Source organism: Sorex araneus, chromosome X (genome assembly GCF_027595985.1).
Source record: "Sorex araneus isolate mSorAra2 chromosome X, mSorAra2.pri, whole genome shotgun sequence".
NCBI classification, from domain to species: domain Eukaryota; kingdom Metazoa; phylum Chordata; class Mammalia; order Eulipotyphla; family Soricidae; genus Sorex; species Sorex araneus.
In genome coordinates this window covers 285,830,878-285,848,529 of record NC_073313.1, presented here as the reverse complement: position 1 = coordinate 285,848,529, position 17,652 = coordinate 285,830,878, and the positions used below count along the sequence as shown (strand labels likewise).

Sequence of the window (17,652 nt, the reverse complement as noted above, 5' to 3'; positions counted from 1 at the left end):
ACTATACTTTTTTTGCTTCTCTGGGATATATTCCCAGCAGTGGTATTGCTAGGTCAAATGGAGCTCAATTTCTAATTTCTTTAGAATCGTCCATATTGTTTTCCAAAAGGGCTGAACCAGTCGGCATTCCCACCAGCAGTGTAGAAGGGTCCCTTTCTCCCCACATCCTCTCCAGCAGTGGTTGCTTTTGTTATTTTGGATGTGTGCTAGTCTCTGTGGTGTGAGGTGGTATCTCATGGTTGTTTTGATCTGCATCTCCCTGATGATTAGTGAGGTAGAGCACTTTTTCATGTGCCTTTTGGCCATTCGTATCTCTTCCTTGGGAAAGTTTCTGTTCATTTCTTCGCCCCATTTTCTGATGGGGTTGGATGTTTTCTTCTTGTAGAGTTCAACCAGTGCTTTATATACCATTGATATCAACCCCTTATCTGATGGGTATTGGGTAAATATCCTTTCCCATTCTGTAGATTGTCTTTGTATTTTGGTCACTGTATCTTTTGCGGTGCAGAAACTTTTTAGTTTAATGTAGTCCCATTTGTTGATCTCTGTTTCCACTTGGTTGGCCAGTTGCATGTCATCTTTGAAGATACCTTTATTTTCAATATCGTGGAGGGTTTTGCCGACCTTGTCTTCGATGTACCTTTTGGTTTGTGGTCTGATGTTGAGGTCTTTAATCCATTTTGATCTGACTTTTGTGCATGGTGTCAGGTCGAGGTCTAAGCCCATTCTTTTGCATGTGGTTGTCCAGTTGCATGTGGTTGGCCACTAACATTTGGTGGGGAGAACAGAATCTTTTACTGTTTTTTTTGGGGGGGGTTACACCTGGCAATGCACAGGGGTTACTCCTGGCTCTGCACTCAGGAATTACCCTTGTTGGTGCTCAGGGGACCATAGGGGATGCTGGGAATCGAACCCGGGTCAGCTGCATGCAAGGCAAACTCCCTACCCACTGTGCTATCGTTCCAGCCCCAAACAAAATCTTTTAAACATCAAAAATTTAGTGCTTCTCAGAAAATAATTTGAGGTATATAGTCATATGGTATTGCCTTCTATTTTAATAGTTAAAATTCTCATCAGTGAGCTATTGATTCTGACTTGGATGCTGGTGTTTTCAATGGTCAGTACAATTTTTGTCATGTTTATTAAATGTGTTTGGAGAAAAGCTGCGTACCAGGAAAGGAGAAAGAACAAAGTTGTCAAGCGTTAGCCCCTGTGGTAGACCTTTTCAACTTTGGTCGAGAAGTAAGTTTCTCAGAAGGTGCTTGTTCTGTACAGTGATATTAGAATGACCTTTGTTGGTCAAGATTTGAGAATAGTTTAAATGGAGTGACTTAAAATTTTAAAATAGTCAGCGACCTGTCTGTGAGAATATTGATAAACATATAAGGCAAAGATAAACAAAATCCAAGCTGTGCCAATATGCCCAATCCCACAAATTAATAGGTGGCTAATGAAACGCTCTCCACCCCACACATTCCCATTGAGGCACCATGATTTCCGATACTAAGTTTCATGCAGACGTCATTCCAACATGACACCCACCTCTAGAGAGGCTGCTTCCCTGCATTAATGTCCCAAGGACTTTTCCCGTCTCCTCACTACCCAAGGTAAATCAACTTTCTAGTACTGAATAGCATACTTTTTATGTATAAATTTTATTGAATCGCTGTGAGATAGTTACAACCTTTCATGTTTGGGTTACCATCACACAATGATCAAACACCCATCCCTCCACCAGTGCACATTCCCCACACCAATATCCCCGGTATAATCCCCCTTTCCCACTCTCTCCCTGCCTCCATGGCAGACAATATTCCCCATACTCTCTCTTTACTTTTAGGTATTATGGCTTGCAACACCGAGAGGTCATCATGTTTGGTCCATTATCTACTTTCAGCACACATCTCCCATCCCGACTGATTCTTCCAGAGCCATCATTTTCTTATTCCATCTGCCTCCTCCCCTCCGCTCATGAAGCAGGCTTCCAACTATGGGGAAATTTTCCTGGCCCTTGTATCTACTGTTCTTTGATAGCATGGTGGGTATGGCAATGTCCTTGCATGCGGCCAACCCGGATTTGGTTCCTCCGTCCCTCCCAGAGAGCCCATCAAGCTACTGAGAGTATCCTGCCCACACAGCAGAGAGCCTGGCAAGATTCCCGTGGCGTATTCGATATGCCAAAAGCAGTGACAACAAAGTCTCACAATGGAGATGTTATTTGTGCCCGCTCAAGCAAATTGATGAACAACAGGACGACAGTGCTATAGACAGTGCTATATTTTGAAGATATATTACACATATAGCATAGACTTGTACATATTGTATTTATTAACTGTGTATATTATAAATACATACATATATTAAACTCCATGTCCATTGGGTTTCTGAAGCCATTTCCAGATTTTGGTAGCGCATTCATCCCCAGAGCTCACATTCCAAGAGAAGTTCTAGAGCTCAGATGTAAAAGCTCTTCACACTGGTCTGCAGAACCTCAGCTTAGTGGTTGTTAATCCCCCACACACATACCTTAAACAGCTAATTGAATTGTATATTTATATTCTTGTCATGTGAATGTCTCCCAATAAGCCAGATTATAATTGCATACAAATGGTTTGAGTCATATATGAAACTTCCCCAAGCAAGTTGAAGGTCACATACTGGCATCCAAAATGTGTGGTACTGTGCAGTGCAGTGACTACATCTTGTTTGTAGTGGGAGTCTGAGGTGATGGAAGGTCTTATCGCTTGCTAACCTTACCGATTCCACAAGAAGGTTTTTGCAACTTGCTGTATTTGATTGGCAAGACCAGCGGGCATGTTGGTTTTTGGAAGTGAGTCCTCTGAGTACTCGTAGTGTCATAACGTGGCTGAAAGGAACGTTCTAGTCGTTTATCATGTGACAACCACTCACCCTTTATGGAAGGAAATTAAAAAAATATATTAAAAATGTAAAATATTTTTATGCACTGCTTGAAAACTATGAAGGCTTAGTGATACAGCATTCAACACATTATTGAATTTTCTAGTGCTGAGTTCTGAAATCTAGGATATATTTTTTACTATAATAAATAAATATATTTTTCACTATAAGACTAACACCAAATCAGATAAATATGACTAAATGATTTAAAAAGGTATCTTGGGCTGGAGAGATAAGTGGGTAAGGCTTCTGCCTTGCACGTGGCCAACTGAAATTCATTTTCCAGTATCACATCTGGTCTCCTACGCACTGAAGTGTGTGATCCCTGAGCACAGCCAGGTGTGCACCCACCACCAAAAAACAAAGCACCTAAAATTGATTACTTTTTAGCTTAAACAGAGCTGCTAGATTTTGAAATTACCTTTTATAAACAGATGGATAGTAAAAAAAAATTACATTTCTGTTGTAAATGTAAATAAAAATGTTGTAAGTGTAAATAAAATTGCATCAACAATTTTATTATATACTTACATGGATTTTTTAGTAGATGTTTATATTATATATCTTAAACTTTATATGTAACTTCATCTAAAATTATGTTCTATGCTTTTTATTATGACAATACAAAAAAAGTATTATCATTTAAGATGCTAGTTTCCAAAGTTAAAATGTTTTCAAATATACATGTCCAACACCATAAAATACATTTTGACAGGCAAGAGCACACAATGCAAATACACATGTATGAGTTTTACAAACAATAATATGCATTCTTACTATATGAAACATGGTCTATTTCTTTGTTCTAAACAATATTCGTTCTTACTATATGCAACATGGTCTATTTCTTTGTTCTATTTTATTGCCTTCCTCTTCAATTTTATTTCACAATGCTGGATGCAATCCACATTGATTTGCAACCCAACAATGGCTATTTGAAAAACTTTAAGGGGGGGAAATATTTGTTACTAAATTTTTTATAGTAAAACCTACTTAAGTACTTAAGTACTTTGGAAAGTAAGAACAGAGAGAGAATATATTATGATAATATATTATGACAACTTACGCTTTTAGAAGTTAGGTAAATTATTACTTAATTCTCTCTAAAAAATTGGTTCATCTGGTAGAAAAGAATCGTCAAAGGAAATAATTGTGACACTTAGGAGTTCTTGTGTAGTATCAGAGAATTAAAGTTATCTTAAGCATAATCAATTACTTGCTATGAGTTTCATGTTTTTCACCTAGATTTTGAAAAATCCACCATAATTGAAAAAAGACTTAAGAAATTTAAATCAGAAGAGATGAGCATTAGATTTGAATAAGTAAAATTATAACAGTGAATTGAAGCTACAATATTAAAACTTAACCAACAAAATGAAATTGGGCCAAGGCATCTTGTGCCAGATGCCTGCCATGTGACAGTCTCTGGGTTTGATTCCTGAAGCACCACCGCTACATAAAATACCATCTTAGAGACATTTGAAAAAAAACCTATGTGGCCAAATAAACTTAGCTCCAAAATATGACAGGTATTTGTGAGAGGTTCATGATATCAAATCCAAACAATATTTAATGGAGTCAATTTGTCAGGAGTCTCAAGCCTAGGTAGACAGAAAATTTTGAAATATACCAGAGGCAGTAAAAATAGGAATTTTAGGAGAGGGAGATTTTTGATTTAGCAAGAAATAAGAAAAGGCTATTAATATGGGGAAGAGTTGGCATACAGAATGAAGCCAGAGTTACTCAATTTTAGGTCTTTTTCAAGGAAAATTATCTTCAGGCTGAATAATGGAAGATGGCCATGTTCCAAGGATGACCATGTAGGATGACCAAGTTCCAACTAGTAACTTGGTGTGGTAGGAGAGTAAATAGGAGAGTAAAAAGGTCAGAGAGTAAATAGGAGGACACTTAGTGCCAGTCGATGTCAAATTATACTTAGGGATAATGAGTGTTTGCAAAGGACCAAGGATATTTAGGAAGTAATAAATCGTAGAGAACAGGATAGAATGACCAACGCTTTGGTTTCCAGAACAGGCTGAAAGGTAAATTCTACATTAAGACACTTGATGTAGGTCCTGGGAGTTTTAAAGCAGATTATTAAACAGATGGCGCTTTCTGTCTGGCTCAGAAGAGTTTCATCTTGCTGTGAGTGCTTGCTTCTTGCAGCTCTCCCACTCCGAGAATTAGATAATGTTAGCTCTGTGCCCCACATCCAGGGTTTGCAGGCCTCTTGCACCACAGCTCTGAGGCAGGTGCACCTAGGCATAGCTCTGAGCAGCCTTGCGCTGCCCACCAGTCTGCAAGCCCCTCATGTTCATGCTGCATTGCTCTCTGGCAAGCTGGCTATAGAATGGGAAGCCAGATAAGCACAAACATTTAAATTATTTCAAATATGAAAACAGAAGGGCCTTGAGTATCCTGAGAGAAATGTATGATAAGGTCCTTATTTGTTTTTGAGCACACGCGGCAGTGCTCCAGAGGGGGGGCTGTTTGTGGAGTGGTCAGTGCTCAGAGGTGTTCCACCTGCTGGGGACTGCATGGCTACAGAGAGCAGGGCCCCTTGTCAAGACACATGCTCCAGCCCCACAATCAGATTGCTTTTGCTGGTGCTTGGGGCCCACCGGCCACTCTTGGCCAGAGAGACTGGTGGCTCAATGAGGGAGTCTGAAGATGCAACTCTCAGGCCCTCTCACAACCCAATTTTCTGAGGCAGGAGCACTTGCAGATGAGCAGGGCTGGGAGATGCTCCGGCCTTGCAGAACCAAGGATTGCCAGGCTCTCTAGGTGGTGCTTGGGAGCCACCAGGGCTGTCCCCACTGGCTCGTGGGTAACATGGGATGCTCAGGGTCCAGTTCCCGTTGCCACAGGCAAGGCCTGCCCCCAGCCACAGCACCACACTCAGTCACTAGGAGAAGATCTGAAGAAACAATTTACTGACATCCAAACCACTGGTAAAGTGAACTACCTCCACCCCATAAGAAATGTCTAGCAAACCTAATTTCTTTCTTCCCCTTAAACAAAGGTGTAATGCAGAAGCTGTCCTAAAAGCCGAGAGAAGCGATTCACCTTTAAGAAAACTTTTGCGATGGTGACTGGGGTTGGGCCAGACACAGGATGCTCCAGGAGGGCTACGCCCGGCCCAACACTTGGGGATCACTCCCAGTGATGCTCAGGGACCATTTGGCTCTGCAGTTTGCATCCTGGCCTCAAACATACTAGGGCAATTGTGCTCTCTCTATGGTCGTTGTGAAGACATTTTTTTTAATTTGAAATTTTACAACAGTTTTCTTTAGTTTCACAAATATAAAAGAAATGGTAAATAATTTTTCCTAAATTATAACTTAAAAATCCATAATTGGTGAGAGCATTTTCATGAATGCTACAGATTGGTAAATCTGCTGTAGCAGAATGGACCCTACAGTTCAAAGTTTTCTTCTGTTTGGGGTAGTCCTTTCTGTGGCTAAGGCTGATTTGCACTTGGAAGAACGAATGTGCGTGAGTAGGTATACACACGCGTACTATATTTGCTCCCAGGGATTGATTATAAGGGCAAAGGGATAGATGGAGGATTACTTTTTGCTTCATCTCATGCTGAGCCAAAAATCTGAAAAAGTTTTCTACTCTGTGTACTAACATATTAGATTATGAGGGAACTGGAAAGTCCTCTAGGGGTACTGCTTTATTTAGAATTTGGGGCTCGACTTACATCTTAGGCTGTGGAGGTGATTTTGCCTAGTGATGAATACCAATTCCAAACTTTGGACCCAGAGAGAGGAGGAACTCTTCCCTTTTAGTCCAAAACCTGTCTCCTTCTCTGCCCCAGGATGACAGTCACTGGGGTTCTCTGGTTGAGGAAATGCCTGATGACTCCTGATAATCACCCACAGCCTGAGCCTTCAGAGCCCTGAAAGCAGGTGCAATACGACCCCTTAGTGCAAAAACCTCTTGAGGCAGCCTCTGCATTAGACTTTGATGAACCTCAAGCCCTTTGGAAATACATTAGTAAACATACTTTCCATTTGGGGCAGGGGGAAATTCAGGGATAATCTTTGGGCAATAAAGTACTAAGAGTGGGAAGTGGGGTATTCTGGAGAAGCCATATAAGAGAACGCAAGAGGTGGGATGCTGAGGTCCAGAGCAGCAGCCCCAGTGGCATGGCCAAGATGATCTTTGTTGATGGCAGTGATCTGTAGGTCACAAATGACAGTCTGCAATTCCTCCTGGGAAATGTGGACTTTGATAACCTCCTTCGGAGACAGTCATGTTTGATCAGGAGAGCTCAGTGGTTTGAAAACTGAAATGCTGAGGATTCAAGGGGATATGTGATGTGTGTACACGTATGGCTACAGTAAGAAGGGACCACGGGGGTTGGAGCAATAGCACAGTGGGTAGGGTGTTTGCCTTGCATACAGCCAACCCGGGTTCAATTCCCCGCATCCCATATGGTTCCCTGAGCACTGCCAGAGGTAATTCCTGAGTGCAGAGCCAAGAGTAACCCGTGTGCATAGCCGGGTGTGACCAAAAAAGAAAAAAAGAGAGAGAGCGATCGAGAGAGAGAGAGAAAGAGAGAGAGAGAGAAAGAACCACGGGAATGACACTTTAGTTGGGGAAAGGGGGTGTATAAGCAATAATGTCAGCATTATTGTAAGACACAAGACCTCAATAAAAATAACTGAGTGTTAAAAAAAACTAAAAAAAACTGAAACACCCATGCGGCCGCCCGGACATTGGACCTTTAGCCGCCGCCCTGTCCTGCGCTCCGCCACCCCTTCCATCCTGTCCGGCTCCCTTCAATCGGCCCTTTTCCCAGGTAATCAGACGACTCCCAGCCACGCCTCCCCGGGTGCCCCCCAGTTCCCACGTGGCCGCCCGGACATCGGACCTTTAGCCGCTGCCCCACCTTGAGTCCCGAGACCCCCCACAACGTAGAAACTGGGGCATGGCCTGTATCTCAGGGGGCGTGGCCTAAAAAGGGGGCGTGGTCTCCTGCCGGAGCAGTGGCCGCTAATGCGGCCACAGTTATTACTTTCTACCTTAGCACATTAGGTATAGTCTTTTTCTTTGAAAATTGCTTTAGCTCATCTCAATCACTTATGCGAAATAGCCTATTAGGTTACTTCAACTTTAGAAAAACTATCAGTGAATAAGAGAAGCTTAGCAAAACCTTTGTAAAGAGAACTTACCCTTAAGTCTTCATTAAAGCCCCCACATCAATAAGGAAGAAACGCCTGAGTATAAGGAAGAACTCTAGAATAGGAACAAGGCTGCCATCAGCAATAGCACAAAGAGAGCCCTTCCTTCCCTCAGCAAGTGGGAGTAGGAACAAACTACAAACTTCCAATTCTATACTTCCACAACAATATGAAGAAGCAGCGAAAATCCCCTCCTACCAGAAACCTCAAAAGTGGCTACCCACATCTACGACCTCTCAGATAAACAATTCAGAGAGGAAATCTGGAGGAGGGTCGACCGACTCCAAGCAACCATGGAACAGACATCCAATAAACTACGGGAGGAGATGAATGAATCACTGGAACGATCTACCAAAAAAATGCAGGAAGAAATGAGAGCAGAAATTTCAAACCTATGAATGGGAGTCACACAAATAAAGGAATCGGTAGATGAATTAAAAATCTCAGTAGATGCCCTCAACAGTAGAATGACTACAGCCGAAGACAGAATCAGCGACCTTGAGGATGAGCTGCAGAAAGCTTACAGACAACAAATAATGGCGAAAGACCTCAAAATGGCTATAGAGCGAATCAGAGTCCTTGGGGATGACTTCAAGAGAAACAACATAAGAATCATTGGAGTACCAGAAGCACAGGGAAGTAATCCCAATGAAAAAAACACAGTCAAAGACATCATTACTAAGAAATTCCCAGAGCTGGAGAAGGCAGGCATCCAGATACAAGGAGTCCGAAGAGTGCCATCAAAAAAGAGACCCAAATAAAAAGACTCCGAGGCATATCATAGTCAGAATGGCGGATTCTGAAAACCCGAATGCCCCAGAACGGATGACTGGTTGAGGAAACTTTGGTACATCTATACAATGGAATACTATGCAGCTGTTAGAAAAAAGGAGGTCAAGAATTTTGTAGTCAAGTGGATGGGCATGAAAAGTTTCATGCTGAGTGAAATGAGTCAGAAAGAGAGAGACAGACATAGAAAGATTACACTCATCTATGGTATATAGAATAACAGAGTGGGAGACTAACACCCAAGAACTGTAGAAATAAGTACCAGGAGGTTGACTCCATGGCTTCGAGGCTGGCCTCACGTTCCGGGGAAAGGTCAACTCAGAGAAGCGATCACCAACTACATTGTAGTCGAAGGCCATGTGGGGGAAGGGAGTTGCGGGCTGAATGAGGGCTAGAGACTGAGCACAGCGGCCACTCAACACCTTTATTGCAAACCACAACAGCTAATTAGAGAGAGAAAACAGAAGGGAATGCCTTGCCACAGTGGCAGGGTGGGGTGGGGGGGAGATGGGATTGGGGAGGGTGGGAGGGACACTGGGTTTACGGGTGGTGGAGAATGGGCACTGGTGAAGGGATGGGTTCCAAACTTTGTATGAGGGAAGTATAAGCACAAAAGTGTATAAATCTGTAACTGTACCCTCACGGTGATTCTCTAATTAAAAATAAATAAATTTAAAAAAAAAAAAGAATGGCGGATTCTGTGGATAGAGACACAATTCTACAAGCAGCTAGGTCAAAGAAGGAAATCACATACAAAGGAGCACCCCTCAGATTTACAGCAGACCTGTCAGAGGAAACCCTCCGAGCCCGAAGACAATGGTGGGACATAGTGAAAAAACTCAAAGAAATGAACGCCTCACCAAGAATACTTTATCCAGCGAAACTCTCACTCAAACTTGAAGGAACCATACACTATTTCTCGAATAAACAACAGCTCAGGAACTTTATAGACTCAAAACCAAACTTAAAAGAAGGTCTTTGTAACTTTCCACAATAAAAAAAAAAAAGAAGGTCTAAAGGGGCTACTGTAAGCTTAGGAGGAACCCCATAAAAACAACTAACCCCACAGAAAGATGACAAAAAACCCCATCACAATAATCTCTCTCAATGTCAATGGCCTAAATGCACCTATCAAGAGACACAGAGTGGCAAAATGGATCCGGAAATTAAACCCAACATTCTGCTGTTTGCAAGAAACACACCTGAACAAACAGAGTAAACACAGACTCAAAGTCAAAGGGTGAAAACAATCCTTCAAGCAAACAACTCCCTTAAAAAAGCTGGAGTGGCCATCCTAGTATCCGAAAACTTAGATTTCAGGTTGAAAAAGATTAGAAGGGACAGCGAAGGCCACTTTCTATTCATCAAGGGATATGTACAACAGGAGGAAATCACACTCTTAAACGTATACGCACCCAATGAACGACTGGCTAAATACTTAAAAGAACTCCTAACAGACTTCAAAGAGGACATCACTAACAGCACAATAGTAGTCGGAGACTTCAATACCCCCTTATCACCTCTGGATAGATCAACAAGAACAAAACTCAGCAAGGAAACACTGACTCTGAAAGAAGAAATGGAAGAGAGAGGCCTAATAGACCTATACAGAGCTTTACACCCCCAAAAGAAAGAATAAACATTCTTTTCCAGTGCACACAGAACATTTTCCAAAATAGACCATGTACTGGGCCCGAGAATATACCTCAACAGAATCGGAAAAATAGAAATTGTATCAACCATCTTTTCAGACCACAATGCGCTGAAGATAGAAGCTAACCACACACAGACACGGAGAACCAAATCAAGCACCTGGAAATTAAACAACTCAATGTTGAACAATGAGTGGGTCAGGAAGGAAATCAAAGAAGAAATAAAAAAATACTTAAAAAAAATGAAAATGAGGACACGAGCTACCAAAACATATGGGACGCAGCTAAAGCTGTGTTAAGGGGAAAATTTATAGCTCTCCAAGAATTCCTCAGGAAGGAAGAAAGGGCCCACATAGAGAACTTGACTTCACGGCTCAAGATCTTAGAAAAGGACCAGAAAAAGGAACCCAAACCAGACCGAAGGAAAGAAATAATAAAAATTAGAGCAGAAATTAATGACATAGAAACCAAAAAAAAAATCCGAAAGATTAATGAAACAAAGAGCTGGTTCTTCGAGAAAACAAATAAGATTGATAAACCGCTAGCAAGACTCACAAAGAAAGAGAGAGAGAGAGAACCCTAATAAATCGAATCAGAAATGAAAAGGGGGACATCATAAGAGAAACCAGTGAGATTCAAAAGATTATTAGAGACTACTTTGAAGGTCTATATGCCACAAAACAAGAGAACCTAAAAGAAATGGATGGATTCCTTGATTCCTACAATCTCCCAAGACTGAACAAAGAAGACTTGGAATACCTGAATAGACCCATTAATATTAAGGAAGTTGAAACTGTAATCAAAAATCTCCCCAAAAACAAAAGGCCAGGCCCAGATGGATTCACTGGCGAATTCTTCCAAACATTCAAAGAAGACCTGTTGCCAGATTTCCTCAAGCTTTTCCAGGAAATTGAAAAAACAGGAACTCTCCCAAACAGTTTCTATGAAGCACACATCTCCCTAATACCAAAAGCAAACAAAGACGTCACTAAGAAAGAAAATTATAGACCAATATCCCTGATGAACTCCGATGCGAAGATCCTCAACAAAATATTAGCAAATAGGATCCAACAACTCATCAAGAAGATCATACACCATGACCAAGTGGGATTCATCCCGGGGATGCAAGGATGGTTTAACATTCGAAAATCAATCAACATAATCCATCATATCAACAAAAGTAAAGATAAAAACCATATGATCATATCAATAGATACAGAGAAAGCATTTGACAAGATCCAACATCCGTTCATGATGAAAAACCTCACCAAAATGGGTTTTGGAGGAACTTTCCTCAAGATAGTCGAAGCCATCTACCACAAGCCTACGGCAAGCTTTATCCACAATGGAGAAAAACTAAGGGCCTTTCCTCTAAGATCAGGCACAAGACAAAGATGCCCACTCTCACCACTTCTCTTCAATATAGTACTGGAAGTACTTGCGATAGCTGTTAGACAAGAAAAAGAGATTAAGGGCATCCAGATAGGAAAGGAAGAAATCAAACTCTCACTATTTGCAGATGATATGATACTATATCTAGAGAAGCCCAAAGCCTCTACTAAGAAACTCTTAGAAAAAATAGACTTTTACAGTAAAGTTGCAGGCTACAAAATCAATACCCAAAAATCCATGGCCTTCCTATATATAAACAATGAGGCAGAGGAAAGGGACATGAAAAAAGCAATCCCATTCACAAATGTACCCCAGAAAATCAAGTACCTCAGAATCAGCTTAACCAAGGAAGTAAAAGACCTCTACAAAGAAAACTATAAAACGCTACTACATGAAATAAAAGAGGACATAAGGAAATGGAAACATATACCTTGCTCATGGATAGGGAGAATCAATATTGTCAAAATGGCAATACTCCACAAAGCATTATACAGATTCAACGCGATCCCTATAAGGATACCCATGACATTCTTCAAAGAAATGGATCAAGCAATCCTAAAATTCATATGGAACAACAAACGCCCACGGATAGCTAAAACAATTCTTGGGGAAAAGACGATGGGAGGCGTCACCCTCCCCAACTTCAAACTTTACTACAAAGCGGTAATAATTAAACTGCATGGTACTGGAACAAAGGCAGACCCGCAGACCAATGGAACAGGGTGGAGTATTCCTACACACAACCCCACATGTATGATCATCTAATCTTTGATAAGGGAGCGAGAGATGTGAAGTGGAGCAAGGAAAGCCTCTTTAACAAATGGTGCTGGCACAACTGGACAACCACATGCAAAAGAATGGGCTTAGACCTCGACCTGACACCATGCACAAAAGTCAGATCAAAATGGATTAAAAACCTCAACATCAGACCACAAACCAAAAGGTAAATTGAAGACAAGGTCGGCAAAACCCTCCATGATATTGAAGATAAAGGTATCTTCAAAGATGACATGCAACTGGCCAACCAAGTGGAAACAGAGATCAACAAATGGGACTACATTAAACTAAAAAGCTTCTGCACCGCAAAAGATACAGTGACCAGAATACAAAGACAATCTACAGAATGGGAAAGGATATTTACACAATACCCATCAGATAACGGATTGATATCAATGGTATATAAAGCACTGGTTGAACTCTACAAGAAGAAAACATCCAACCCCATCAGAAAATGGGGTGAGGAAATGAACAGAAACTTTCCCAAGGAAGAGATACGAATGGCCAAAAGGCACATGAAAAAGTGCTCTACCTCACTAATCATCAGGGAGATGCAGATCAAAACAACCATGAGATACCACCTCACACCACAGAGACTAGCACACATCCAAAAGAACAAAAGCAACCACTGCTGGAGAGGATGTGGGAAAAAAGGGACCCTTCTACACTGCTGGTGGGAATGCTGACTGGTTCGGCCCTTTTGGAAAACAATATGGACGATTCTAAAGAAATTAGAAATTGAGCTCCCATTTGACCCAGCAATATCACTGCTGGGAATATATCCCAGAGAAGCAAAAAAGTATAGTCGAAATGACATCTGCACTTATATGTTCATCACAGCACTGTTTACAGTAGCCAGAATCTGGAAAAAACCCGAGTGCCCTAGAACAGATGACTGGTTGAAGAAACTTTGGTACATCTATACAATGGAATACTATGCAGCTGTTAGAAAAAATGAGGTCATGAACTTTGCATATAAGTGGATCGGCATGGAAAGTATCATGCTAAGTGAAATGAGTCAGAAAGAGAGAGACAGACATAGAAAGATTGTACTCATCTGTAGAATACAGAATAATAGGCTAGGAGACTAACACCCAAGAATAGTAGAAATAAGTACCAGGAGGCTGACTCCATGGCTTGGAGGGTGGCCTTACATTCTGGGGAGAGGACAACTCAGAGAAGGGATCACCAAGTACAATGCGGTCGGAGGCCATGCGGGGGAAGGGTGATGCGGGCTAAATGTGGGCTAGAGACTGAACATGGTGGCCACTCAACACCTAATTAGAGAGAGAGAACAGAAGGGAATACCCTGCCACAGTGGCGGGGCGGGGTGTGGGGAGATGGGATTGGGGAGGGTAGGAGGGATGCTGGGTTTACTGGTGGTGGAGAATAGGCACTGGTGAAGGGATGGGTTCTCGAACTTTGTATGAGGGAAACAAGAGCACAAAGATATGTAAATCTGTAACTGTACCCTCACGGTGATTCACTAATTAAAAATTTAAAAAAATAAATAAATAACTGAAACATTATCCCAAACATTAGAGTTACATTGACTCTAAGAGTTCATTCTCTTGGATATCGGGAGTGTTGAAAAACACCTCTTTTTTTTTTGAGCTCCCATTTGACCCAGCAATACCACTGCTGGGAATATATCCCAGAGAAGCCAAAAAGTATAGTCGAAGTGACATATGCACGTATATGTTCACCGCAGCACTGTTAACAATAGCCAGAATCTGGAAAAAACCCGAGTGCCCTAGAACAGATGACTGGTTGAAGAAACTCTGGTACATCTATACAATGGAATACTATGCAGCTGTTAGAAAAAATGAGGTCATGACGTTTGCATATAAGTGGATCAACATGGAAAGTATCATGCTAAGTGAAATGAGTCAGAAAGAGAGAGACAGACATAGAAAGATTGCACTCATCTGTGGAATATAGAATAATAGACTATAAGACTAACGCCCAAGAATAGTAGAAATAAGTACCAGGAGAATGTTTCCATGGCTTGGAGGCTGGTCTCTCATTCTGGGTAACTCAGGGAAGGGAGCACCAAGTAAAATGTGGTTGGAGGTCATGTGGGGGAAGGGTGAGGCGGGTGGAATACAGACTAGAGACTGAACACAATGGCCACTCAACACCTCTATTGCAAACCACAACACCTAATCAGAGAGAGAAAACAAAAGGGAATTCCCTGCCATAGTGGCAGGGTGGGGTGGGGGGAGACGGGTCTGGGGAGGGGGGGAGGGATGTTGGGTTTACGGGTGGTGGAGAATGGGCACTGGTGAAGGGATGAGTTATTGAACTTTGTATGGGGGAAGCATGTGCACAAAGATGTATGGATCTGTAACTGTACCCTCACGATGACTCTCTAATTAAAAATAAACTAATAAAAAAAAACACCTCTTTTTAAGCAATTTATAGTGCTCTTAATAAATGAGTCCTAAATTGTGTTCTGTACAACTCGAGTTCTGCAGTATATTAATAGGTACAAAAGAAAGCTTCATTAAATATATTTCAGAAGTAGCAAGATTAAGCAAGGTTAGCAAGATTATGCAAGTTTAGGGAGTTCTTAGACTTGTATTTTAATATGACTTGTGGAGTTTTAAGAAAGGCTTAATTTGAGTATCTATGCAAAGACTAGCAAACTGAAAGTACACTTTGGAAAATACTGACATAGTATGATCTTTCTTAAAATATAAATCTTTAAAAATACAGGACAAACCAGTTCCTAGTGAAAACGACCGTCTTAGAACCTCTTCATACTATTTCTAGCACCTCCAATTCTATGTTCCTAAGTAGAATTATATCTCATCTTGTAAATAAACAAAATCAATCTGTGTTCTAAAGCTATTTTAGCAAAATCCATAAAGCAGACATGCCAATTTAAATATTTAAGCATTGAATTTTTTTTCTTTTTAACTCAGCATTACTATAACCCAGCTAATTATTTTTTTTGGAAAAGCAAGCTAATGTTATCTGAGAAGAACTTTATTACTCTTTGAATACTTGGAAATCTATTCTTTTCCTTTTTTTGCTTTTTGTTTGTTTATTTGTTTTGTTTTGGGGACATAGCTGGAGGTGCACAGGGCTTACTCCCGGCTCTGTGCTCAGGGATCACTCATGGAGAGTTTGGGGGACCATGTGGGAAACCCGGATTGAATTCGGGTCAGCCAAGTGAAAAGCAAGTGCCCTAACCAACTGTGGTATTGCTCTGACCCTGTTCTTGGGAAATGATTACATTTAAGCCTTTTCAGTTACTTTTGTTTTTTCAGTCTGCATTCTTTTCACTCCATGCCCAAATCAATGTATTTTTAAGATACACCACAAGGCACATAAGATGTGATGAAACCTTCAGGGATTCTTTGGGACTCCTCATTCATCCCTACTCTCTACTTTTCCACTTCCCTTCAAATCAAATTCACTCTCATCATCTCCTAATGGTCTCTGACTTTCTGAGCTTCTGTCACCAACAGAGGCCCTTACTGCACTGCTGTCCCCCTTTTGTACTCACAGAAGTCCCCAGACACCCTTATTCATTACTTTTATTGTTTTCACAGCAATAAGAGAAGGTACTCAGAGGTTACTCCTGGCTCTGAACTCCTGGACGGCTCCAGGGACCAAATGGGAAGCCAAGGATCAAACCCAGGTTGGCTGTATGCAAGGCAAGAGCCTTACCTAATGTACTACCTCTCTGCCCCGCCCCCCCCCCAATTTTTCTGTTCTTGAATCAGTTTTTACTTAGTGTCTCTAAGGCAAGAATGAGTTCAATTAACAGTTGGGCTTAAATTCAGTTTAAACTACACCTCATGAGAGGCACTAAGTTTTGTAAGAAATGTGAGAATTTCACTCACCTGGATTGCTGCACCATATTTGTTTCCTCGGTAAAGTCCTAGTTTATAATTTCTTTCAAATCCCAAACTGTTTTTAAAAGAGCCTTAAAATGATCATTGTGCGGTTTAATAAATGATCTGGAAGCATATTTGGCTCCAGGAATTCCCGCCCTAAGATCTCACTTTTACACAATGCTTAAATTTCAAAACAGGAACAGCTGATGTTATTGGTGTAAAGAGAGCTCTCGAAAATGCAACCTACATTTAAATTTTAATTCACAAATACACCTAATACATTGCACCTAATTGATAGCACAAAAGGGATTTTGCAATGGGGTTTAAATGAAGGGTTTTGGGAAAGAGGCTTTATCCCAGATTGTCTGGGTGGGTCCAAAGTAATCCCAAGTATCTTTAGAGGTCCTCATAGGTTTGATGATGCTATACTATTCTTCTAAGAGGGAAGGGTCTGGCTAAAGAACGAAGGTGGTCTCTAAAATCTGGAGAAGGAAGGAAAAGCATTTGCCCTTACATCTTCTGGAGGAACCAGCCCTACCTCTACTAGGGACTTCCTTGCTCAATTAAGCCAGTCAAATTTTGGTAATTTTTGGCCAGAACAAAAGGGAACTAATACATAAAACATATCTCAATGCACCTTTAAAAATACAGGCTTAAGTGTATTTTAAATATAATACACATTAAGTATTAAATACACATTTAAGACACTGAATAAAATCTTGCTTTGGCTAAACCTTGGGCCAGAAACATCTATCACATAACTGAAGGTAAATCTACTTTTTTTTTGACTATGTTATTGGTATGTTTTCCAGTAGTATCTCCTACAATTTGGGGGCAGGATAAAGAATATACTTTATCTAAAATTAGAAAATATCTAGCAAATTCTTTGTACTATTGCTCCAGTTCCAAACTTTGAATAAATGGTAGCTACTATTCTATAATGTACAAATTACTGAGTAGCCTGGGAAGTTGTTACACTAGAATATATCGAAATATAATATTGAAGATTTTTTTAATAATCCCCAACCATTATGGAGTGGTTATAATCTGACTTAATCTCAAAAGATTATTTAGATCATTTAT

General features: G+C 40.9%; 1 protein-coding gene and 1 pseudogene across 1 annotated transcript in view; one reads left to right on the top strand and one right to left on the bottom strand.

Moving 5' to 3' along the window:
* LOC129399564 (uncharacterized) overlaps positions 1 to 17,652 on the top strand; it is a 742,397-nt pseudogene that overhangs the window by 477,253 nt on the left and 247,492 nt on the right.
* CXH2orf73 (chromosome X C2orf73 homolog) overlaps positions 1 to 17,652 on the bottom strand; it is a 48,244-nt gene that overhangs the window by 26,518 nt on the left and 4,074 nt on the right. The window contains exon 4 of the mRNA XM_055119717.1: positions 2,758 to 2,911. Coding sequence (XP_054975692.1) covers positions 2,758 to 2,911 — 154 coding nt within the window. The remainder of the gene's footprint in view (positions 1 to 2,757; positions 2,912 to 17,652) is intronic.